The 27,550-nt window shown below is 40.7% G+C and overlaps 1 protein-coding gene across 1 annotated transcript in view; it reads right to left on the bottom strand.

The window, feature by feature from the left end:
• The window catches only part of Itga8 (integrin subunit alpha 8), a 169,399-nt gene that overhangs the window by 13,009 nt on the left and 128,840 nt on the right, over positions 1-27,550 (bottom strand). The window contains 2 exon segments of the mRNA XM_051205834.1: positions 10,749-10,862; positions 17,087-17,215. Of these exon segments, the coding sequence (XP_051061791.1) occupies positions 10,749-10,862; positions 17,087-17,215 (243 nt within the window).

Below are 27,550 nucleotides of genomic sequence, written 5' to 3'. Positions count from 1 at the left end.
ATAAATTTTGTTAGTATAATATTTGTGTCTAAGTTTAAGAGGAACCATGCCCTAGGAAATTTGGGTTCTAAAAGGAGTAAGTACAAGGATTTTCTGGAGTTACTGCTTGTGAAGGGCTAGGAGGACCTACAGGGATTACAGACCTTTGTTACCCAAAAGAGGAAAGTTATAAAGGAATGTTTCACATCGTGTGTTGCACAGAAGGCCCAGGGCAGGGCTGCTCAGGCTCAGTGCTACTGACGCTGTAGGTAAGCCTGGAGTCTGTCCTGTGTACTTGAAGGTGTTTACCAGTCTCTGCCTTCTCCCTGCTAGATATTCCAGTTGTGGGGAATGAAATGCTTCTGAGGGCTAATGGCCAAGATTTCAGAAACTGAGGTCAGTTGTTAAATCATAACATAATAGATAAACATGACATGAGGTGGGAGGGAGATATATGGGGAAGGATTATGGGGGAAGTTTGAGGGAGTAGGGGTAGATATGATTAAGATATATTGTGTACAGGAACAAAAGTTTCAAAATAAATAAAAGGTTACTAAAAGTTAAATTATATAAATTAACTTATATTTATAAAAATGTAACAGTCAAAACTCAGTTCTGTTTAACTATATTTTATTATTACCAACATTACTAATATTACTTATATTTATTTCATAAAGGAAAACATCATACAATGATGTGTGCTTGGGCATCTCTTCCCAACGTCCATATCTTCTAACATGGTGCTGGCATGCTAAAACGACTACAGAAAAAACATTTCTATCATGGAAAATGGCAGGTGTTATATATATCACAGAGCCCTTTCACTCCCTCAGATATCAGAATTTCAGTACAGCAAAGTTACCAGCACATCCTCATATATCTGGAGCCTCTTGGCACCAATCCAACTATTTGGATGGTAAAAATTTTGTTCAAATCTTTTTATAGGTTAAGTTTTTCCTATGAATCAATTTTTCTGCCCTAGTAAACCCTGTCTTTTATATATGATAAGCACAGACCATGAAATGTAACTTTTATCTATTTAAAATAACTATCTCTGTCCTTTTTTTCTAATTGTCCAATTTCTAATAGAATAATTCTACTCATTTGAAACAAATTATGTTCTGGGTGTCATTCTTTGATGGTCTATTCTTGGCTGCCATTTCCATTTTTAGCTGAAAGTTGGATTTTTAAAATTTATGTGTTAAAATTTTTTATAAAATATGGAAACATGGCTAATTTGTGGTGATTTTAGTTTAATTTACTCACATAGGAAGCACTTTAGTAATGAAATACCATGATTTTATTTAGAGACAGAATCTCACTCTGTAGCCAAAGCTTACTTGGAATTCTTTTGGTAGCCGAGTCTAGTCTCAAACTGATTGTAATCTCCTAATTCAGCCTCAGGCATGAGCCACCACCCAGGCACACAATAAGGTTCTATGGGTTAAGGGTTATAATCTCATAGATAGCTGTGTCTATTCCTCTAAACTTTTGTTTCCTGTAGGGCTTCTATTGCCATGATAATACACCATAACCAAAAGCAACCCAGGAAATAAAGGATTTGTTTCATTTTATAACTCTAAGGTCCCACTCCATCATGCAGAGAAGTCAGGGCAGAACCTCAAGGCTGGAACTCAGAAGCAGGAATGGAAGCAAACACCATGGAGGAACACTGCTTACTGGCTTATACCTCATCACTTTTCAGCTGCTTTCTTATGTAATTTAGGACTAGCTACTTGGGGAGGAGGCCCCACCCACATTAATCAAGAAACACCCCACAGAATTACCTAGAGGCAATTCTCAATTCTCAGTTGAGGATCTCTGTTCTTGATAATTCCAGCAGTTTTCAGATTGATGAAAACCTAACCAGGACAACCTCAATGAAGAAGCTTTCATAATTGGGGGTGGAAGTGCATGGGACCCTAGCTCTCAGCAAGCAGGAGGATCAATTTAAGAGTTTGAGGATAGTTTGCCATCCTAGGCTGCAAAGGCTTGTCTCAAAACAAAACAATACAGAACAGATAGCTCTGGGTTCAATCCCCTGCACTGCAAAACTAGATCAAAGAAACAAAGCCTCCCCACAAAAGAAAAACAAAAGAACAATCCCTCCCCCAGGTAGTGGTATTCACTGGTTATTTAGCTCACACCTATAACCTCATCAGGTGAGAGGATTTGGCAAGGAGACTGCTGTGAATTAGAAGTTATCCTGAATTACATAGTGAGTGCTGATTAAAAAAAAAAAAATAATAATCCAAAAAAGTCTTAAAAAATCCAAAATATTATTTTCATTAATCTCCCAGTTCAATAAAAACAGTAGAAAATTAAATTACGGTACTAGAAGCCTTATCTTCAGCAAACAAATTTAGCAAGAACTGCATCTCTGCACGGATTCTAGATGGATTGTGTTTCTCTTACTGCTTCTAGATTTAGGAATAGGAACTTCTCAATGCACTAAAGCTGGGATATGATAGTGTCTTCCAGACACAATGGACTGACTGCTACATATATGAACTCACAGAGGCGTGTGCAGACCAGCTTGGGTTCAAGCTAATGGGATCCCAGCACTGAGGGGGAAAAGTGGACACAGAGTTCCATCCCTAACCAAGAAGCTAAGTTCGATTGATACCTACTGGAAAATGGAAAATCAGTTTTCTTCAGTGGAGCCACCCTGGGTATATGGACTACACCTCCTCCTTTTGCCCCTCCCACTGTTCACAGCAAGACCCCTCAGGTTGATTGTTCATCTATTTCCAGTCTTTACTCTTGTTTTTCATTGGTTCACAAACCACTGCACTTCTCTGGGTCTTTGAGAATTCCTGAGATCTATGTTTGAGGTTCTGAATCTGACTTAAATGAAACTGCATTTGAAATGTAGTATTGTATTATACTATAGCATTTATACTTATTTTTTGAGTTTTATTTTGTGATTTATAATTTTTGTTTTTTTCCTGTTTTGCAGTCATGATCCACAAAATGATGTCTGGACCACATACACAATGGCAGCTTTCCAAGTTATATAGCCTTGTGGTAACATGGCTGCCTTAGTCCGAGTGAGTCTGCTTTATATTGTTTGCACAGTAACAATCCTGCTCTTGAACGTCTTAAAGGTATAGTCATTAACAGATGTTCAGTAATAACATGATGGCTCTGTCTTCCCCAGCTTGCTGATACAAAATGTAAGGTCTACTTCATAGAGGTGTAATGAACCACAAACTAACCACTATCTTTTGTCTCAGTGCATGAAATGATGCACACATTATCTGATGACTTTTGGGTCTTCATATGACTAATCTGTTGGCCTCTTACAACAAAAGGGTGAGGTTTTGCAGTAATTGATTACACTGGGCACTGTTCTAGTACCCTCCCTGTTACTGTCATTAAAACACTGAATGAAAGTGACTTCAGGGTGGAAAGGGTTACGCTTCAAGGCCATAGTCCATCACTGTGGACATTGTGAAGTCATATCAGGAACCCCAGCAGAAGCTGGAACTGCAAGATTGCAATTTCAGCTCTCTGGAGTCAGAGGGACCAGATCAGAGACTCAAGGTTATTCTCTGCTGTACATGGAGTTTGAGATCTGCTTTACTGCTGAAGGCACTGTCTCAAAAACAAAACAAAACAAAAAACAAACAAACAAACAACAACACAAGGTTATTCTCTTTTGCACACATCGTCACACTACAGAGTCAAGGACAGAAAAACTTCACTTTGCCCCAGATTGCAATTAGTCCTTAGGAATACAATGTTCCTCTGTTAACACCACATCATTTAAACTGTTGTTAGCAGTTCATTGGCTGTCTCTAGGGGTGAGAGATGCATTAAGACAAGATCCATCTTGCTTGTTTTTTCTTAGGGTCTGTCCACCTTGTTTTTTGAGACAGGGTCTCTTGGGACCTGTGGCTCATCAGTTAGGTTAGGATGGTTGGCCAGCATGCTTCAGGGACATATGAGAATCCCAGTGAGGGGTTGCCTGAGCAAACCACCATATCCTGCTTGTGTTCTGGTGGATGTGAATTAGATCCTTGTACTAGTACAGCAAGTAGGCACTTTACTGACTGAGCTGCCTCAGGTACTGTAACTTTCTCACTGTGGGTTCCTTGTGATACTCATTAAAGTTACAGGGTTGGCAATACAAGGGGAAAGGAGGCTTCTGGGCTTGATAAATACATAAGAGCATTTGCCAATATCAAGAGCTTTCTCTCTTCTATATTTTAACTGCTTAATTCCCTCTCAAGACTGATGATAATGATTTTATTTGAGAAAGGACTCTAAATGTAGCTCAAGCTGGCCTTGAACCAACCACCTCCTGTCTTTATCACCTGGGTGTTGGAATTCCAGATATATGCCTCCATGTTTGGCTTGATAATAATTTTTAACTACACATTAATTTTGTATTTAAGTACTCACTAGTTGCCAGAAGTCAAGATTCTGAGGTTTCTGAACAACTATTTGTGAAACTTCCAATAGTAAAGAAGGTTTCACTGTAAGCAACAATCACAGAAGAAGGTGTTATTTGGTATTAAGCTAAATAGACTCTTTTTTTTGGACCAGTTTGCACATCTATCACAGGGAGAGAAAGACATAATGCAGAAAGTCCTGCCTTCCTGTTAACTTAGATCTGGGTAGGAGAAACAGAAAGTGGTAATTCATTGTGGATTATGAGATGAAACTACTTTTAAAAATGAGTATATAAACATAAGTATAGGTACATACAAAGGTGTATGTGTATTTAAATATATTTATATAAATGCATAACTATCTACATGTATACCCATAACTACATGTTTGTATAGGGGGACAGGGAGTTTTTGATATTGCATTCTTTCTTGGCATTAGGCTTCTAAGAAACTATAGGAAGTATAGATCTTATAGCTACAGGTGTGGGTACATGTAGGAGTATACACACACACACACACACACACATAGTAACTTGGTTTACCCTATTACCCTTAGAGTTACCTTTTACTGGAAGGAACTTGGAGTGTTGATATATGATCTAGTCTGACTCCTCTGTTAACTATTGTTTAAACAACTCCCCAGTCACTAGTGACTTCCTTCAAACACACTGAATCTCTTTTCTTTAAGTTTAACTTTTACTTTAAGTATATGAGTGTTTGCCTACACATGCTCACACATGCACCCATAAATGGGCATGCCTGGTGCCTGCAGAGGCCAGAGGAGGTCAATGATCACTGGACTGGAGTTATAGACCATAGCCACTATGCAAGAGCAGCCAGTGCTCCTGATCACTGAACCATCTCTCCAGTGTTTACACTGAGTCTTCTTAATAGGAGAAGGAAGATGTGATTTCTCGATGGCCCTCACACTGAGATAGAATTGCAGGCACTGAGCAGAAGCAGACAGTTTAAAATCATCACACCCCCACTCAGTTACAGTGCTGTGATGACAGGTCCTGCTTCATTGGAAAGCCCTTCTCTCTTGTTTCAGCATGGCAGAGGAATATACATTTATTTTTTTCATTTAGGCCACGTGGGCTTGGCAGTTTCCTAAGACATATTTCTCCTGGCTCTCAGATTAGAACTAATAGCCAGCAGGCAGAGCAACCCCAAGCAGACCTTTGCTGTACAAGTGGCAGAGTCATCTTCTAGGCTCTTCAGTTGAAATGTCGTGAAGCTAGAAAAGCTATGACACCAATGTCATCTATTAAAGGTACAATCTGATTTGAAAAGGCTTTTATAATTTTAAAATTTATGCCATTTGAAAGTATTGAAAGTGGCCTAATTTTTGTTGTGACTCGGTCTTTGAAGAAATTAGTATTCATGTATGTGTGTCAGAAAAGTAATTAAATGATAAAAGTCTACCATGGCAATTCATTATGAAGAGACTAAAAAATCACATTTTTCTGAATTATACCGGGAAAATGAAATTGTTACTGAGCCTACCTTTTGAGATTCTCTCTTATCTAAAGTTCTAATTTTTTTGAAAAGACCTTTCAAGAAACCATCTGGCATTTTAATGTAAAATTTTGCTTTTGTAATTTCTGTCACAAGGCAAGGGAATGAATAGACTGAATTAATTATGCAGAGATCCGTGTGTGGCATTCTCTGAGATACACTGTACCTGTGTAGAATATTTTCTAAAGTCCTTTGGTGTACATGCTTGCTTTTTTGGTGTGTATTTCAATTATAAAACAGAAAGAAATTTGCCTATATGTCCTCAAAGCAATAGAAAACATGTGACTGCATTTGAGCAGAGTTATCTGCCTCAGATGAGGTATGACTGATGCCATGTGGGCTCTAGTTGTCTGCTTTGGCTGAGGAAATGAAAAGGAACAAGGTGCCTGGGAGTTCTGAATCCAAAGTTTATCCTTATTATTACTCTGCTAAATAGTACAACCCAAGAATTATCTTGTTTATCATAGGTATGATGGTGCACTACTATAATCCCAGTTCTTAAGAGCCAGAGGTGGGAGGATTTTGAGTTGGTAATCCCAGGTTTCAGAAGGCAGAGGCAGGAGGATTGTGAGTTGGAGGCCAGCCTGGGCTGTGAGCTCTTGTCTCAAACCAAACAATGCCTTCTTTCCTGGATTTTGAAATAACATGTTATGTAATATATAGATCCTTTAATACAGTAGTAAGGCCCTATTCTAGGGGAAAAAAAATCTCCACATCATGGTTATCATAGAGTAACCAATACTATCAGGTTACACAGAGAAGTCATGTGATTATGACATGATATTTCTAGTGGATGAGTATCACATGGTGATCTCTGGTTCATCACTCTAACCTAGTGATGCACACAGAACTAAAACTCCCAGACTCCTCCTATTACCAGCTATGTGACCCAGGTAAAGCCACTTAACCTTCATGTCTCTGTTTGCTCCTTTGTAAAATGCAGTTGATAATAACCGTATGTAACCCACAGGTTTGCTTCAAAGATTAAGTAATTCACACATGAGCATTTATCCTGGTGCCTAGCTGCACCGACATCATTCAACAGAAACCTGGCTTTCTGCAGACAGGCAGACCTTGCTGGAAGGTTTGGCTGGCTGTTCCTTAAGGTTTAGTGAGAGCCATTTTGACATGGTCTGTTCTGAGTCAACTGAAGTGTCAACACTATACAAAAGGAGGCCATTAATAAGGCACACAGAGTTATTGCTGACTTTAGCTAAGTAGAATAAACATCATAAATAACTTATTAGGAGAGGTTCCATATGAGCTGCCCATACATCACAGACTTTTCAGGAAAGAAAGGAGACTTTTGTCCAGTCCTTTCATCTCACACAGGAGGGGAATTCAGACCCACAAAAGCTCAGCTGACCACAATCAGTTCAGAATAGAACTGAGCTCAGGCCTCCTGACCCCATAGTCATCAAGACGGCGAGGATAGATTACATTTTAAATCGGGGACATCAATCCTAAAACTTTTTAAAGTGTGTGGATTTTTTTTTCAGAGCATTTGGCTCAAAGGTAGTTTTCACACATGAATCTGTCTAGGAAATCCATAAACAGGCTTCCCCACATGCTCTCATATATATTTTGGTCAATGTTTACCAAAAATGCAAAAGAAATCTAGATTGACTTGATTTTAATTACAACATTTTGAGAATTGATGGGAAATATATAGACTGAACAGCAAGAAAGAAAAATCAAAATAAGTCTTAAGCCCTAATTAATTCTTCCAAACACTAAGGTTAGCAAAGTATTTTAAAGAATGTATTAACTAAATTATTTCACAGTAGCAAAGTGGACTAGCAAAGGTTGCTAGGAGAGATGTAACATGGCTGATTGTAGTGGATTGAGGGTCCTCCCTACCAGACATGGCCACATGGAATCTCATAACATGACTTTACTTAGAGTAAGGATTTCTGTAGACTTAAGGTCAGCTTTGAGATGACATCATACTGACTCAGGTGGACTGTAAATCCAAGGATGGTATCCGTAAAGAGATAGCGAAGAACACCGAGAAGATGGTTCATTTGGCACAATGCCTGCATTGTGATCATGAGGACCTAAGTTCAGATCCCCAGCATCTATGTTAAAAGGGTAGGTGTGGATATGCACATCTATAATCCTGTATTAATGGGCAGAGAGCAGAGAAAGGCAGATTCTCTGAGGTTGTTGGTCTGCAGGCTAGCCTATTGGTGAGTGCTGGGTTTGGAAAGGGGGCTCTATCTCAAAAGGTAACAAAAAGAGACATAACAGAAGACATCTGCCTGTATATCTCTGACCTATATATGCGTGCATATACACATGAATATATACTTGTAGTCCCTATGGTATTACTCACAATAAGACAGAGAAAGAAGACACAGACATGAGTGAGGTGATACAGCAACCACGGTTGGAGTTCACAAACCAATGGAGTCCAAGAATAAGGGGAAGGAGGATAACTTTTCCTTCAGTGTCCTCAGAAGGACCTAAATCTCCACTACATTAGCTTAGGACTTCTGATGGTTTGTGTGTGTGTGTGGTGTGATGTGGTATGTGTTGCTGGGGATTGAACCCTATCCTTATATATACTAGGCAAGTGCTCTTTCACTGAGCTCTATACCATTGGGCTTTGATTTTTTTTTTTTTGATACAGGATTTAAAATAATTTTTTTTTGAACACAGAGTCTTTGTGATTTGGCTCAGGCAGTTCTCCATCTCAATATTGGCCTCAAAATGCCATCCTGCTGCCTTAGCCTCTATAGTGTTGGGAAGTATTGAAGAACACTGACTTAAAACCAGACAGTTGAAGAACTGAGTGAGTTAGTCTCTCTCTGGACTACTCCATAATGTACCATTTGTAATGGTAGTGGTCTTCCAAAGCTGCAAGGATGAAATACGATGCATGGAAAATGGAAAAATTTCTTTTCTTGTTTGTTTATAAGAAAAATTAAAGAAGATTTATGGGATTATTGAAGTATCACCAATAATAGAGAAGATAAAGATCTAGACACACAATATCATGTAGGAATAGGAATAGGTAGACAAACGTTGATTTTCATTGTCACGTGAGGCAGATGGCTCTGTCTAGGTAGAATATGAGAAAGATTAGACTGACTTACAACTTCCCCAAATAATAAGACCTGAAGAAAGTAGTTTCATTTAATTGATTTTCATTTCTCAGTGCAAGGAGACATAAATCTTTAAAGTATTCATAGTCAGTCTGGGGAGCTGGCTCAGTGGATAAAGTGCTGGCTGTGCAAGTATGAGAAGCCACATTCACTCTGCACGTAAAAGCCAGACAGGTGTGGTGGCCATCTGTCATCCCAGCACTTGAGAAGCAGCGACAGGGATCCCTATAGCCAGCAGAGTAACCGAACTTAGCTGGAATTGGAGAGATCTGGGTTCAGTAACAGCTCCCACCTCAAGAAATACAGAGGAACTCATATGGGGGCCTCAACTTGCATGTGCACACACAGATACACATGCACACACTATCCTCTCCCCACCTCAAAGCTCAAGGAACTTCCCCACTGCACAGACAGGAAAAGCAGCAGACAATGTTCAGGTTCAAAAGATCCAAACTCTGCCGAGACGGTTGCCTGGCTGCAGCTTGTGCTACCCTGATGCTGTCTGAGAACTTTTAGAACAATATTCCTATTTCTTTCGATGTTGGTTCTGTTTGTTCAGTTTTCTGGATGCATAGCTGTATCTCCACACTGATTCTGTCCCCTGCCTTGCTACCCAGCAGCCTTTCACTGGACTCTCAGGGACTTGGGGTAGTGAAAATATTTTTATTGGGGGAGGTGATCAGGAAGTGAAATAGGAAGATTGTTCTAGAATACCCTTCTCAGACAGCATCAGTACAGCACAGGCTGCAGCCAGGCAAGCATCTCAAGTGAGTTTGGATCTTTTGAACCTGAAGATTGCCTGCTGCTTTACCTATTTGTGCAGTGGGGAAATTTCTTGAGCTTTGTGGTGGGGAAAGAGTAATGTGTGCATGTGTATCTGTGTGTGTATGTTTATCTGTGTGTGCATATGCAAGTTGTCTTCCAGTGTCTTCCCCAGGTGTTCTTGGCTCACCTCTCCTACAGGAATTGCCTTTGAACATTTAAATTCTTGAAATTTAAAAATGCAAATCTTTTGAAAATATGTGGATTCCTTCCAGACTAATGTGGTTTGATCAAGCCAGACCACCTGAAACAGAGTACCAGGTGATCCTACATTCCAAACAGCTGGACAAAGCAGCCTGACAGACTACAGCCAGGATTTCTTAATCTTCCTAGAAATCCCCCATGACAGCGCCCCTTACCAGCAGGAAGTAGTTTGGAAAGAACAATGCCCAAATTCCCAAATATTGTCTATAAATGTTTGTTTTCATTTAAATGGACTTGGTTATATAAAATAAAAAAATGTAAATCTTTACATTTAAAACTTAAAATGATTGAAAATGAAAAGTGTAAAATCAGGGCTAAGGAGATGGCTTAGTCAATAACCTGCTTTCTGTATTAGCATGAGGACCTAAGCCTGAATCCCCAGCACCCATGGTGTCTGTCTGCCTTGCCAATGTTGGTGGCAGAGGTGAAGAGGTATAGGGAGAGGTGGCTGGTGAGCTCCAGGTTCAGTTCAGAAAGGAAGGTGGAGGCAGATGGAAGAAGATACTCAACACTGACCTCTGGCCTCCTCCCATTAGTGCACACACACACACAACAGCAATAATAACACACACACACACACACACACACACACACACACACCCACGCACACACGCACATGTGCAAATGAAAAATTCTTACAGAGGGGCTTGGTGCTTGCTGATCTCTCAGAAAGAGGTTCTGGATGAGTGGTGTGTAAGATACCAGTCAATGACATTGTTACCTGGAGGAATGTGTGGGCCCACAGTCTTGATCTGACCTTCAGGACTGCACTCTCTCCTCTTCCTAGTCGTCCCACTGCACAAGAGATTTGCAAGCACTCAATGTTTGTACAGTTCTGCAAAATGCAAAGGCAGAGGCAGAACATCAGTGTCTTGAATGATAGTAAAGAAACAACACAGAAGTTGCTTTCATTCCTTAGAAGACACTGGCTTGCCTGCAAACCCAATTTATTCCATTTAATTTTGAGAGAGAACAAATTCATTGAAGTAACCCAGACAAAGAGCAGTTAGCAATAATGGGATGTTGGTTCCTGTTAATAGCAAGGTAAAGATGGATCATAAAACACAGTTAAATACATGCTCCATATTTATAAGGGCCCATCTTCTTGTGGCAGCCAGTGAGCTTTGTTCATTTTCTCAGAACTTGAGAGGATGTTTCTTAGAGATGAAAAATACATTGGGGAAACCTGGAAGGTTTTGCAGAAGAAGCCCTTGAGTCCCTGTCACCTAAAAGCCTCAAAGTTAATGGCTCATTGATAAGCAATTGTTTCACAACACTCTCTTCTGTCCAGATCCCTTCTTGATCATAGAGCTGGCTCTTGTACAAGTTCCATGCATTACACTGTTGTTAAAATAGTCATTTGCCCATCTTGTAAGGGATTACCCTTTAAATGCAAGGAACACAATGTGGCAAATGTTCATGATGAGGATGTTCTACCTATCATGCATGCATATCTTCTCATTGGATCCTGGTTTCCATATCCTCATTTGTTTGAACAGTTGGTATCCAGCAGGTGGCACTGTCTGGGGAGGCTGTGGAGTCTTTAGCACATAGAGTTGTTTGGGAAGAGGTCACTAGTGGTGTACTTTTAAGGTTATACCTGCTTTGGGTTCCAACCTGCACTGCCTACTTTGTGACTTGTTTATACATGTGGACTTGCTTCTGCACCCTCCCAGGACCCAGACACTGCTATTCTGCCTTCCCAGGACAAGTGGAAATCTCAGAAACTGTGCTCAAATAAACCTCTCCCACTTTAACTTGCTTTGTAAAGAGCTTTGATCACAGCGATGGCAAAGATGACTAATAACTGAGTGTGGGAATACATGAATAGCACACACTCTGCTTTCCATGTGTCCTGTGCAGACCTCCCTAATTGGACTGGAGATAATGATCACAGAAGTAACAGAGGCTATAACAGAGGAGGGCAGTAGGTTGGGGAAGGAATCTCAAGAGTGGTCCATAAGAACTCGCAGGTGCAATGATAGGCGAGGGTAGGAAGAAAGCCTGGAGAGGACATTTAGGGAGAGTCAAGGGAGGGGCTGTGGTAATTTCAGTCAATAGCATCATGTGAAGAAAAGAAATAAAGAAGGACAGGGTTGTCATAAGTTGAGTAAGTGAAGAGAACAGAGGAAAGTTTGGAGAGGGAGGTAATCATGACAAAATCAGCAGGGGCCTGGGGTGAAGGAGGCAAAGATGGCTTTAGGTAGGAGAAGACTCAAGTTCCCATGTCAGAGATACACATTTTTTATAAAAGCAAACTGGAAATCATGATCCCAACACAGGATGTTCGCATTTTGCACTTACAAATTCCTAATCAGGACTGGGATTCCATGCTTTATTTTAACCAAACAAAAGCTGTAGGAGGTCTTCTTTAGCTTTTGATTTTAGAGTAAACTTTGCATAATCACCCTCTCCTCAGAGTTGTCTTGACCCAAGGACCTGGGTGGGTATTGCATGGTTTGTAGTCTTTGAGCCAATAAGAGAAAAGGAGAATGTAATATGAGTTTGAAATCAGATGCAGAAACTAATGACTCTCTTGGCAATCATTTGTAAGTAAAATTCTCCTGTGATATTTAGAGGCTGAAATTTGTGTTAAAATATTTAATGAGAAATAGCAGAAGGGAAGGAATTGAACCTACAACACAAATGCACACAACTTACAAGAGAACACCATTTGTAGATCTCTAATGCTCTTGTGTTCAAGATTCATGCATAACGTAGACATTTATTAGAGGAATTTGAATCTTGTTTTGCAAATGTTTATTTCTGAAGAAGTCTGGATAACAGGCTCTTCCCACTTTTTCCAGTACATAAAAGGATTCTATAGATATCAGCTTTACAGTTTTATTAATTTATTTTTAAAAGGACAGTATTGGTTGCCTACTCTAACATTTTAGAGCCATTGTACAATTTTACAAATGTGCAGGCCCTTGAATAAAAATCTGTTGATTATTGTAGACTTTTCTCTCATATCTCAGGTGCTTTTTCCTTGAGTATAATATTAGAGTTAAATTCCCTTCTACTTTTCATTTCCATTCTTTAAATTTCCTGTTAAGAAGAAATACATGAATATTAGAAGTTAAGGCATAATGTGTGTGATCCTGTGTGTGTGTGTGTGTGTGTGTGTGTGTGTGTGTGCTGTGCAAGCACACATATGCATATGAACATATGCACGTGTAGGTCAGAGGTCACCTCATGTGTTATTCCTCAGGCACCGTCTACCGACTATGCTGAGACAACATCTTTCACTGATCTGAAACTTGCCAAAGATGCTAGGCTGGCCAGTGAGCCCTGGGCATCTGACCTGTCTATCTCCTCAGTACTGAGATCAAATGCATACCACTATACTCAGCTATTTTATGTGGGTTCTGGGGAACAAACTCAGGTCCTCATGCTTGTCAGGAAACCACTTTTCAGAGTGAGCCATCTATCTTCCCAGCCCTAAGAAATAGTTACAAAAGCCTCCTTCATCATTTTAGGAGCCCAGGCCAGATGTACAATCACCACCACCACCTATCTACCCATGGGACTTATCATCTCAAATTAGAACTCTACTTGCTTAAGTCTTTTGTCCATTTATACACAGCTGGGATTTGTGTTTATGCCACCTTATCTTTTTTGAAGCTCTTGACTACTATAAGGGACATGTACTGGAATGTTAGTGCTGTAATTGGGAATAACATTGTCCTACTTTATTGGACTTAAATAAATAATTAGTATTATCAGGCCTTTGCATATTTTTTCTCTGCCTTAAAAATTACAGCCAGTTCAGTCTTTTCCTATCTCCCCATGTGCTATTCCATTTGTCTTCTTCAAAACATCTCAGCTGACCACCAAGACTGTGGCTCCCAGGGGAACTGACCTGGGCTTAGAACTCAGAAAACAGTGATTTTCACCTGGAGCTTAATGCCCTGTACCCAACCCCACATATTATAGAGGACAAATGCTGCTTCCATGCTACTGTATCTCTTTTATAAAGCAAATAACCTAATGGTACAGTTGGTTGCCCAGACCTAGCTTGTGCACCTGCTGTACCTGAGACTAGCCTCTTGTTAGAGCCCCTCTTTTCTTCCTCTCTTTGGTATCTTCAACAACCCACTCCAGGGAGTGGGATGCTATTTATACCCAGTGAATTCTCCATTTGGGTTAAAAGCAAACAGTTGTTAACATTCATTCACATGACCACTCTATTTTATCAATTGAAAATTATAACTTTAAAATTTTCAATTTTGTCAACTGAAATTTATGATGGTTAATATTTACTGTCAGTTTGACAAAATTGGAAGTCTCCTAGGAGATTGGTGAGGCACACCCATGGGCACGCTTGTGAAGCCATTTCCAGAGAATGACTCATGCATGAGAGGGGAAGATAGTCTGAGCAGGTAGGTGGCACTATCATGTAGTCTGAGATGAATGAAAGGGGCAAAGGAGAAGGCAAGCTGAGAACTGGTGTTCTGTATTCTCTGACTCCTGGTCTGACTTCTTTTCCATACCCTCCCACTGCTATGTGCTGGCCAAGCACATGGGGCCAGGAGACCATGTGATGAACCAAATCACTAAAACTATGAGCTAAAATAAATCCCCCACTTTGTGTTTGGTCACAGCAAAGAGAAAAGTAACAGTACTTGTCATTTCTTTTCTTTTAATTATGCAAATACTAAACTCAGAATCAAATCCTTGGACATAGATTTGCTCCCTTTAGCTACCTTGAATTATGCCACTTTTATAGCTGACCGGAACAATGGGGTTCACTGAAACATTGCCAGAATGGGCATTGCATTCTGAGTTTGGTGGCTAGTGAATTTGGTCAGTGTGCAGCAGAATTTTTTTTACAATTGGGTTCACAGTTAAGAGGACTAAGGGCCAGAGAGGAGGAAGAGGAGTTGGTGGAATGTCATTCTAAGGGCCTTTGAGATATGACTGAAAAAGCTATCATCGGTGTTTAATGAATTCGTACCTGAGCTTTTGTTCATGCAGGCACTGCATGAACCAGGAACTGGTTCACACGAGCCAGGAACTGAGCTGTACCCAGGGGAAGCAATGCAGGGGGAACCATGCATATTCTCATCTGTGGGTTTTAGATAGGGTGGGCTGGCACTGTGATGACCAGAGAAATCTCAAATTCATTCTGTATTTCTGCAGCATTGGTTTGGGGTTTTCCCAGCTCCCAACCTGGCCAGCACAGTGACTGCTGCTACTGTGGAAACAGCTGTAGAACTCTCCTTGGTTCAGAATTCTACCTTTTCCCACCCTTCCCTCATTCTTTACTTGGTCCTGAAGCTTCCTGATGAAGGCCTCTCTCCTTTCTGTTAGTGACTTTGGTTTGGCAACTTGAGGTTGTAGCTTCAATTTGAAATCAGTGCAAGATAATGGACACCAGTTTGTTTGATCTTTTTTAGTGCAAGCGTGGGGGAAGTGCATCTTTCTAGCCAGGCTCTTCTGGGCCTATCCTACTCCAAGCCCCTGGATAGGATGGGATGTCTGGTGGTCTCTGACTTCTGCAGAATTTGAGAGAGTACATTTAATTGAGTACTTAGGATGTCATCTGTGAAACACTGATGAATGGAAAGTTGATTCTTGCTCTGTGCCTTTGCTACTTGGTCAGGAAATGGCGAGCATTCAGGTGAGGAGGGAAGATCAGAATCAGCACTGGGTGGGTAAGGGCCTTTCATAAAAATATTGATTCATGCTGACAGTTTTGCAAAGTCCTGACTAAGATCAGGCTAGACCCACCAAAACCCCTCAGTGCTAAGACCCCATATTTCAGCCCAGAAAACTTGAACATACTTTTTTTTTTTCTATAAGGAAATTCTATGTTATGCTAATTAATACAAAAAATACAATGCAACAGAATTCCTAATAAATATGATGCTGTTTTTTCTTTTCATCCTTTTGTTATCTATGTTTTTCTAAAGTTGATGCATACTCACTGTGCATGTCAGTGGTTTTCACTGTGACTTTTCATACACGCAGATATCACACTTTGGTCTCACCTGCCTACAGCTACCCTCTCCTACCTTCCCTCTCCCTTGCTTTCATCACCCCTTTTCCAGTAGTCTCTCTGTTACTTTAATTTCAGATATTTTGATAGGTCCTCATATAGCCTAAGCTGGCCTTGTACTTGCTATTTAGACAAAGATGACCTTGAGCTCCTGCTCTCTCTACCTATACCTCCCAAATGTTGGGATTACAGGCACATAGCACTCAAGTCCCTGGGTGTGTTGGCTGGCTTGTTAAGATGATGATGGGATTTCTGGTGATCTTTTATTTTTATATTCTGTATATGGAAAAAAACGTGATTCTTGCTTTTGGTATGGTTTATTTTGCTTACTATGATGTCCTTTAGTTCCATTAATTTTCCTGTAAATGGCTTGATTTCATTCTTCTTCAAGGTGTTTTAGTGCCCCATTGCCCACGTCTATCACATTTCTTTTATCCATTCATGTGCTTACAAGCACCTGAATCATGTCACTTGGTTCTTGTAAGTACTGTCTCCATACACACGGAGGTGCATTCGAATCACAAGCTGTCTTGGCTTCCCTGCGCACACAGTTCTTTCCTCTTTTAGACAAGCTAAGCCCCATGAGAGTCAAGGATAGGTGTGACACTGTAAGGATACACTGGATACACTCATCTCAATTGCCCAGCTCAGTGCCTCTGGGTGGGCTAACAACTGAAACCTAATGATTTTAAATTGATTTTTAAAAATAATGGGGTTCAGTATGACATTATCATACATGAATATTATTATTCCTGCCCTTCCTCCTGTCTTATTCTTTTTGTTCTTGGAATGTATTCACAGTCACGCTTTGTTTCCATCTCTATTTCTCTGAAGTAGTCTCCATGGTAGACTTAGAAAAATATGAAGGTTATATTACAAACACTCCTTAATCTTTACAAAAGAGTCATTTTCATTTTTCACAATACCTGCTGCCCAAAGTTGTCAGGCTTTTCTGAGTGTTGGGGTCTGAAAGCAAGAGTTGAAGTTAAAACCACCTGTATCTGGGAATTCTGTCTAATCTGATGTTTTTCTTTGGTCTTGCATGCATGATGACTCACCAATACTCTTGCAGGGCTCTGTCTGTGGATCTGAACCACTGGCACATCCCTCTTCCTGACAAGATGAGGAATTGTAGCATTTCTCAAGAAGGCGCTGAGCTCCGGGGTGTCCTCTGGGGAGGCAGCAGGCTGCAGAGAGAAAGCAGGAGTCAGCACACACAGCTGCAGCAGTTTTTACATTATCCTTCACCTCAGAGCCTGGGCAGTTGGACTGGAGTCACATGAGAGTTCACAAAGGTTGGGCTTTGCCATTGGCGCATTCAACACCAAAATGAGTCACGCTGACAATGAACAAGCCTGTCCACTCTAAAGTTACAGGAATCCACAAAACGTGGGAGAGCACACATTCTTGGGAAATTTATCTTGTAAGGATAAGGTTTTAAGAGAAATAATTTCCCCAGAAGGGCAGAAACCAAGAAGCTGACTTCCCAGACAGGAGTTACTCTTATTGCTTTCCTCTCATTATGAAGGGGGCTGGCTAAATAGAGGCAGCTTCTGTGTGAAAGATAAACTCTGAGGTGTCTAGAAAGGTTGGGGACAGCCTGATTTGTTCTAACTGACTGCCTTCATGACTGTGACCCCATTCCCGTGACCATGAGAAGTGCTCCTGTGAGGAGAGCTGTGTCCTAAGGATAGTCTTTCCCAACGAGCTCATTGCTGCTCTACAGCTTGCTTTTCACTCTTAGTAGTTTGTAATCTAGAACTGGTGAGGTCAAGTTCTGGCTGAAAACACATTTTAGGATTCCAATGAACCACATAGAATATCCTAGTGACATTACTTATTTGCAGATATGTCCAACCTACAGGCCACAGGCATGAAAATTATGGATGAGACCCAATACAAAGTAGTGAATGTGATTAAAGCATTATTATTATTAGTTTTGTTTGCACAGTTCTCAAGTATAATTTTTGTAGAAATTCAGTGTTATGATACAGTGGCAAAAGTTTGGAACACCCATGACCAAGTGAATATAGAAACCTGCCCCCCTGAATTTAGTTAAGCTTTCCTTTACTTGGTTTGTCTAAATGTGATGAGAGCAACAGTATTACACTTATGTCTGGATTGAAAAAAGAAACCACAGCATAGCAGACCTGGGTTGTACTACAAAAGATAAAACAGTGGTACTCAGTGTATCTAAGGGCCTAGCAGAATCTACCAGACAGACAAAGGGATAGAATCCAGACCCTTCAGGATGACAAGGGTCATGACATGCTGGATTTTGCTCCTGTTGGCTTCCCCGAATTCATCTCACCAAGAGTCCTTTGATTCCCACTCTGTAGCAGTGAATCTGGTTTCTGTTCCTGAGCTGTACCATCACAAAGCTCTGGGTTCCCATTTCATGAGGCACATGCTTTCCATGGCCTCTAAGTAACTATTAGGCCCATCCACAACTGCCACTAGCTGGTCTCAGTGAGAAAAGATAGAGGCACAGAATCACATGCATGCTCCTAGGAAACGCCAGAAAACAGGCAGGGAAAGGAAGGAAATGCCAGAAAACAGGCAGGGAAAGGAAATCTAACACAGACAACTTGGGGAGATTGTGTGGGAAAGTCCAGTAGTAATGAAAGGGAAATTTGCAAAAACAAAGAATGCTGGGTGTCATATAGATCCCGAAGAAGAGGAAAACATGGTGAGGGACATAGGTATTTCCTGGATATGTCATCTAAGAATTGTGGTCCTTTGCTGAGTGGGAGTTTCTGTGTGTAAAGATTGAATTGTAATTACCCAAAGGGTTTGAATAAGTGACAATTGTTTAGAAGAGTATCAAGTGAAGTCCCTTGGCATTTCTCATGTAAAATCAGTCTCTTTCCATGCCAGAGTCTGTATAGTTTCAGGGAGTCAGGGCTGCCCTGTGAGGTCCTGCCCTGCCCCCAGAAGCTATCAAGCAAGCAAATAAAAACTAGTTTTCAGTGGGTTAGAGTTGGGGTGAACCTTAAGTGGATAGGCAAGAAGCCTACTCTTGAAAATGATACAGGTGGTTATTTTGATGAGGGAGGAAACTTCTGAGGCTTGTAAGACCTAAGGGAGGGATGGTAGAGAAGAGGGTGAAGATATAGGAAACAGGAACATCTGATACAGAAAAATTAAGCCTGGAGCAACAGGAGGAAATGGTTTTTCTCCAAAAATGTTGCAGAGAGAAGCTGAAGATGAGAGAGTATTAGATGGTGCATATCGTGGGCTGGATTTTGTGATGTGGAACTTGATTATTTGAATACACACTTGTCTTCAGGCCACTACCAATAGTAATGTGAAGAAAGATGGATGGGAAGTACAAAAAATGTAGTAAAGGCTTGGAGAAGCCAATATAGAGATCGAGGAGAACAGAGCTTCCTAGTAACAAGGATGGCCCCATGAATACTTCAGCCACTGGGATGTAATGAGGCCACCAGCTACAGGGTGGAGAAGCTGGGTTACGGAAATATGTCTGGCTAGGACTTCAAGGGCAATGACTTAGAGTTTGAAGAAGGGAGATTATTAAAACTTCTAAAAGAGTGTCCAGGTAAATCATCTTGCATTCTCAGCACGGCTAGAAACAAAGTTTAACAAAAGTTGGCTTTAAGAGTGGGCTGGGCGGGGGTGACTGCTTCAGAGAAAGTGTGCATATTAAGAAAGAAAGGTTCACTAGAAAGAGGAAGTGAGAGCATTATTGTAAAAATAGGAGAATGGGTGAAGAATAGGATGTTGAGTATGGCAAAGGTAAGGTATCTAGAAAACATGTTCAAGGCCAATGGCCAAAGCCCTGTGATGGTGAGATGCATGGATAGAGTGAGGTGAGAACTCAGATGTGTCAGCTCCAGGGATGTTGGAATTTCCCAGGATAATGACAGAGCCTGGTATTGCCAGGAGGATAAACAAAGGAGTTGTTCACAAATGCTCAGAAATAGAGGATCTGAAAGAAAAGTGTTTACAGCATAAGATTAAAAAGATTGAACTCAGACAATTAAGAATTGTGTAAATCCCTAATTCCTCATATGTTTTCTATTACATTTTCTGTATGTGTCTGCTGTCACAGATTTCATATTTATTATGTGCAACTTCTCTTTATTTTCTTTTTCTTTGAAACATGGTCTTGTTGTGTGTGTGAAAGTTCACAATCCATATGGATCCTAGTGTAGACTTTTGACTATTGTTTCTCAAGTATCATCCATTTTGGGGTTTCCTGTTGTTTGTTTGAGATGGGGTCTTTTATTGGCCTGGAACTTTCCCAGTAGGCTGTGCTGGCAGGCCAGAAATCCCCAGGGGTTTGCCTGGCTCTGGATGATTTCATTACATAGGTTCTTGTATTGGCATGGTAGCTATTTTACCCACCTGCCAATTCCCTAGTGTCTAGTTGTGATTCTCTATTCTCAAATTATAACCTATGATTATTATCAGTAAAAGTCAAACAATGGCCCCAAACCAAGACCTCGTTGTGTGGTTTTATCAGATGTGGCTTATGTGGAAATGGAAAGCACATGTACTGGGGTACATTGTAATTTGTCAATATTAATACATGGTCTGTGGATGAAGCATAGGTCCTCTGCTAGCTAGAAAACGGGGCTCCTGCAAGACAGGGGTCAATGGAACATGCTCCTTCTGTTTCATACCATAGTTTAGAACATAGAAAAAGTGCCGCTGTTGAGCACCATGGTCAAAGGGTCTTCAAACAGCTTACACACCAGTTTTTTCAAGTGGCATTCCAGAAATTATTTCACAAGACAAAACATAACAAAAGGGGAGACATTATCCAAGAAATGTAAACAACAATTAAAATCCATTTTCTAGATGCATAGTGGAATCTTCCCGGTTGGCCATGGTCACGCAGACCATGCCTTTCCTGGGCCCGAGATCAGCAGAGGTGAGGGAGGCTGTTCTCTGAGCATTCGGGGGAGGCAGACATGCAGTCAAGAGTAAATTGGTTCAATGCTATGTGAAGCTGCAAGTAAACACTCAAGCGACTCCCTAAGAACAAACAGCTTCCTTCTGTAACAAGGAAATAATTGTTAGTAAATATGCATCTTTCACCAGCTGCTACTCAGAATTTGATCCCAACAAGACGTTTTCATTTTCATCATTTTCCCCCAAACTCCTCACTCTGGTGTAGGGACAATCTGCAGCCAGAATGTGCAGTACAGTTGGAAAAATGGGATTTGAAGAAAAGGGGTTGGGTGAAATGAGACTGGTAGCCCTGAGAATCTAGATTCTTAAGCATTGTATACCATTTTTTCTTGTTTGTAGTGCGTCTTTAGAGTTCAGGTATTCCTAGCAGACATGAAAGAGCAGACCATACTCATGGACTATAATTAAATCTAAGTGGAGGCAAGCCTAGAGGGCCAATGTACCCTGCAATTAAGACATACATGTAAAGGTTTGTGGGCTGAGAGAAAAACCCCACTTTTTTTTTCTTCCCGAGTGATGCAAAGTCTAACTATAAGAATCAGCTCTCCATCAATGGTGCTGAAGCTTCCTTAGTCTTTGGGTGTGGCATTTTTCCATTGTATGTTATCTATGGGGCATGCACGCATGCACACATGCAAAGTGCGCATGCACACACACACTCACACACACACACACAATATGTGCTTGTGGGTGCTCACATACACCTGTCTATGCATATGAGTGGAAGTCAGGTGTCATTCTTCAGGATGGAGAAGATGAATTCAGTAGCAAGCACAGATGTAACTACAGCAGCCTAACGGGAAAAGAAAACCAGAGCCAGGTGGGCTGTCTCACTGAGACCTTCTGAAGCCATGGAAGGCTAGGATATTTTATCAAAGAGGCTAGGATATTTTATCAAAGGAGGTGAGAGAGTGTGCAGCTGACACCTGACCATGAGAAAGGTAAGTCACAAGTGTCTATGAGTACTTCATATGTGAAATAAACTGTGGCTACAAACATTCAAGCTCTTTAAGATGATTCCAAAAGGCATGAATGACTAAAGTAGGCAAAGTGCTCTTCTTTCTCTGTATTCTTTATTTTAAAGGTGTGTGTTAGGTGGAGTCTGGGGGTGAGTGCGCCAGCTGTTGTTCAGAAACTGACAAGTGTCCCCCGGTTTTGAATTGAGGAGAAACAGTAGACAGAGGCAGTTAACGGAAAAAAAAAAAAAAGTAGTCTTAGGGATAAGTAAGACAAACTATGCAAATTTGCCAAGCCACTGTCTGTAGGCCACTTGAGTCTAGAAAACTATTTGCAAGGCTATAATCCCTGACAGATGAACTGGTTCTGGGTTTCTGCCATCCCTGTTTGTATGATCTGGTTCTAATTTGGACTTCCTGTGGGATTAGTCTTGCTGAAGCAAGGAGAGACTCAGAGGCGGCATCTATACCTCCAAGGAGTGCTTAGAATGTAGGGTTTTCATGCTTCTTGGTCTAGTCTTTGTAAAACCCTTTTTCCTGGAGGAGTCTTTCTCTCTCTCTCTCTCTCTCTCTCTCTGTTATTCCCAGAAGGCACTCTGGGTTCTAATGTACATCTTTGCTTTTCTCCCTAGGCACAGCCTCACATCCTTCTGACTTCTTCCTCATCAGCTCACACTTGGGCTGTCTATTACAAAATCTTGCCCATCAAAAAAACTTAAAATCCTTTATTCTTTATGAAACTCGTGGTTCCTTGTTTGGGTTTATTTTTTTAAACCTCATCTTATCTAAAGATCACAGCATGTTTGGAAGGCTATCCAAACCCTGGATAAAGTCCACTCAAGTAACAAAATTGGTAGTTTGAAAAAAAAAATTATTTTACCATCTTTAGTATAGTTGAGAAGCATTTTATTCAACTCTAAAATCTTATTCCAAGAAGGATCTGGAACAAATTAGATTTAATGGATTGGTCTGAATGCTACAGACAGTTGAATGTTTCAAAATGTTTTAGATGGTGGAAGGGGGAGAAACTGCCACATTAAAATCCTTTCCTTCTGACCTAGACCATGCAGTATGTAGGCAGAACCTTCATGGATGTTTGATCCGTCTCCTGAAGATGTAGAAGATGGGTAATCAAACCTCCAAGAGGTTGAGGGCATCGCTACATAACAAAACCCCAACCTTCTGATTGGGAGGTTGATGTGCAAGTAGCAGGAACTGGCCTAGCCCACTTCTAGCACTCACTACTGACCACAGCTGGGCATTGGCTTCCTTGAGTGAAAGGTAGAAAGCTCTCTCTTTTCCTCTCCACATTTCTACTTCTCCTCAGATTCTGAGGTTTGACAGGCCAAGCTCTGTGAATCTTCATGAAGCTTATGGTGATATAGGCATCTAAATTAAAAATAAAAAACCGCTGTTGTCTAGCGGTATCTATGTATGGTCACCCTTGTCCCATCCCATATTGGATGTTGATGCTCTGCAATTGGGCAACCAGTGAGGTGACTGTGGGTGATATTGTTTGTTTATTGTTGTCTAAAGTGGCCATAGGTTGGAATTATTATGCTGGTGGCTTATAAAGCATTCAATGTTCCTCCTCAAACTTGGGAGACACTGGAGTAGCTTGATTGAATACCAGCTCCTACTGTGAAAACTGAGCCCTGCTAAGGTCAGACTTACTGGACCTTGATGTGTGGGAGAGAAGACTTTAAGGCTTTTGTTGAATTTGGAACACATCTTTGTTTCCACACAGGTCAAATTTCAGAGGGTTTGGGGAGATATTTGGCAATAAGGAAGCATTTCTTTTTAAAAATCATGTTTTAACCACAGAAACTGCTGACCTGAACAAGGGAAGCTCATGGACTCCAGCCTGATAGCTGGGAAACCAGCATAGGATCATCCAGACCCTCTGAATGTGAGTGTTAGTAGGGAGGGCTTGGCAATCTATGCGGCCTCTGGAAATGAATCAGTATTTATCCCTAGTACATGAATAAACTTTGGGAGCCCATTCCACATAGATGGATACTCTCTCAGCCTAGACACACAGGAGAGGGTCTAGGCCCTGCTCTACATGATATGACAGACTTTGAAGATTCCCCATGGAAGGCCTCACCCTCCCTGGGGAGAAGAAAGGGGATAGGATGGGGGTTGGTAGGAGGAACAGGAGAGGACAGGAGGGTGTGGGAACTGGGACTGATGTGTAAAACAAGCTTGTTTCAAATTTAAATAAAAAAAATTTAAGATAAAACCAAAAATCATGTTTTAAATGCTAACTCAGTTCTCAAGCCAGTCCCTGCCCCCCAAAAATGTCCCAGGGAGAAAACACTACTTAAGCTTCAATATGGTTGTGTGTATTTGTAGTAAAAATAATAATATGCAGGACAATAGCCATATGAGTGATTATAAAAATTAGAAAAATGATTTGTTTACTCTGTGATTTTTAGTATTTAGATAGGGGTCGTTTTTTTGTTTGTTTGTTTTTTGTTTTTGTTTTTAATAGATAGAAATGGGAAAGTGTGTCTGTGTTTTGTAGACTCTAAGGGAATATCTACATCATTTCAAAGGCTTTATATTTGGTGGCTCTGGTTTTCTGTAGTGGGTGGCCTAGAAAATGCTTCTCAGGAAATCTGGTTTCTTTTCCATAAGTATGTGAGAGCAGCAGGCATGGAGGGGCACCCTGTAATCCAAGGAGCCAGAGTTTGAGGCCAGCTTGGGCTGCATAGTGAGAACTTGTGTCAAAACAGAGCAGAACAAAAGAACAAAACAAAACAATAAAAGCACACAGCAAAGCTGGTTGGGAGGTTGCACTGAGGCAGCAAAGTCAGAAATCTTTTCAACTGTAAGTGAGCACAGTCAAGAATTTCCATGAGAGAACAAGTTGACTAGGATGTGTAACTGAGCAAGGAAAGGGGCCCAGTGGGGTGGTGACTGACTAAGAGGAAATTATTTGAATAGTGGCACCAGATGGACTGCACAGGGACCCAGACGTTTCAAGAGACACTCACCACCTGACTCTTTCCTTGTTAAGGCCTTGTAGCAAAGGCCACAGTTAATGCAGAGATTCCCAGCTGGTCCAAGTGTTGACAATGAATGACCATTGAGTGCTCAGCCCCAAATGGGAAATCTATACCATCAACCAACCCACTTCTAGTCACTTCCTGGCCTACTTCTAGCACCTCCAGAATCCAGAGCTTGTGGAACATTGCAGGAGAGGGGGGTGGAAAGAATGTAAGAACTGCAGGATGGGAAGAGTGCTGCGAAAAGATGTCCCTTTGATATGACAAGGCACCTGCACTCATGGGCTCATTGCAGCTATGGTTGCCTGCACAAAGTCAAGCCACTTAGAATTCCAGCACGGATAGAGGAGGGGTTGTGAGACCCCACCCTTACTTGATGAAGTAGCAGCAGTTGATGACTTTTGGGTGAGGTGTCAATTTTCTTTGGAGATATAGTCACTGGTAGACTGCCCATGCTCTGGTGGGTGACCCCATACTCTTGTGCATAAGGGCAGCACCAATTGGATTCAGCAGGTTTCTTTTTCAAAAGATGTCTGAAGGTATATCTGGCAGAGGATGTTCAATATTCACTTGAGGAGCATCTTTGGCATGAGATGGTAATTTACAGAGACCCACAGATGCTGGACAATACATAGAGAGTGAGAGACTTTGGATATATATATTTCAAAGCTCTTCCTTCAAGGCTAAAGAAGAACTGACTGAAAGATTATGAAAGCCAGAGGTGATAGATGGCTCTAAAGAAACCATGTATTCTAGGCACAATAGGGCTGATGCAATATAAACTTACAGTCTGTGGTAGCATGTACAAGACCTGCACAAGTTCAAGCCAGGAAAAATAAAACACAGCATGAGAAGAGGAAATGGACACTAGGTCTCACTCCTAACCAAGAAGCAGTTTGCAAGTGATACCTGCTGGGAGAAAACAGATTTTCCTCTAAACACTGGGTATATCATTCCCACTTCAGGGCAGGCCACATGCTCAGGAGTAGTTGGCCAATGTAAAATAGACTCCATGGCATTACAGGCAGGTGCCCCTGAACTTGGTGCGTAGTAATATCAGCACTGGGAGAGAGAGAAACAGATGGAATGCATTGGCCAGACAAGCTAGCTGGATAGGTAAGTTCTAGGTTCAGTGAACACCTGGGATGATGGGGGAAGGCAACAGTGCTTACCTCTGGATATATATATATATATATATATATATATATATACTCAATTTGCTTTGATATTGCCATTTTAAGAGTTTTAAACCTATGTGTGTTGAAAAAAATTTGTAATTTGTTTTTTACTAATTTCTACTCATACTTCATCACACATAACAAGTTGTTTATTTTTGCATTGTTGAGGAAGGAATAAGTTAATAAATAACTGTCACTAGTCTATTTAATATCTTAAGAAAAAATAATATTCAGGTACTCTAAATTATAAGTATTATTGACATAAAATAAAGGTTATCATTTCAATGTCAACTTATTAATAAGATGATTGTTTTTGAAATTTCTCTTGGAGTATATTAAATACTCCAAGTATATTAAATACAAAAGAGTATTGAGGAGGCTGGGGAAATGGCTCAAGGGTTGAAAACACTGGCTTCTCTTCCAAGACAATTTGGGTTCTGTTTCTAGCACTTTTCTGGTAGCTCACAACCATCCCTGGCTCCTGTTCCAATGGACCCAATACACTCTTCTGACCTCCACAGACACCCAACATGCATGTGATACACATATGTATATGCAGACAAAACACCTCTATACATAAAGCAAATCTTTATAAAATATGTTAAGAACATGAAAGCAATGACAATTTGACTTTGCCATAGTTTAGGAATTCATACGTTATTGTAATTAAGCTACTTTAAGGAGCTATTATTTCATATTGTCATAAAATCTAATTTCAGTTTTCACAGATTGAAAGTTTTTTTTTTTAAAGAAAGAAGCATAATTAACTTGCACTAAAAGAATTTCCTAGCCATGGGCAGATTTTTAATGTAAGTCTATTAGCGCTCTAAAGAATAAGTAGGAAGCAGAGAATGCCAGGTGCTTAGTATACGCTACCACTCAGTTTGCACGAATCTGTCAACATTCAATGCAAGTTATCTGTTAGTACTGTCCCTGTCACTGAAAATGATTGTTAAATTGCCACAGAAGGGGGGGGGGGACCTTAACAGCCAGCATAGTGCACTTTAAACAAGTTACATAATATATACAAACACATGTAAACACTGTCAGACATAAGGCAAACATTGCACTCTGAGAGAGTTAGGAGCCTTCTGCAGCAGCATATGATTCAAGACTCTGAGATATGTTAAATACAGGGCACGGTGTGTGAAGATCTAAGTTACTTAAAAGTATACGCTAACCTTTGAAGACATTATTCTTTGATGAGGTGTTGTCCCTGAAGACAAAAATCATCTCAATGAAGGGGAAAGAAACAGGAAATGAGACAAGAATTCCAGGAGCTATTTAAAATAAGTTTGTGTCACACAATGGCTTTATTATTATGGCTCCATAAAGAGGGTGGCTTATCACCCCTTATGTCCTTTTCTGTTGAGCCTCCTGTTGGTCATCTTGCCTCTACATACAGAACATCTGGGGGTGAAAAAGGAAGCTATTCAGAG

This window comes from Phodopus roborovskii, unplaced genomic scaffold (assembly GCF_943737965.1).
Source record: "Phodopus roborovskii unplaced genomic scaffold, PHOROB, whole genome shotgun sequence".
Lineage (NCBI taxonomy): Eukaryota > Metazoa > Chordata > Mammalia > Rodentia > Cricetidae > Phodopus > Phodopus roborovskii.
The sequence above is the reverse complement of the archived record's forward strand: the minus strand, read 5'-3'. Positions and strand labels throughout refer to the sequence as shown.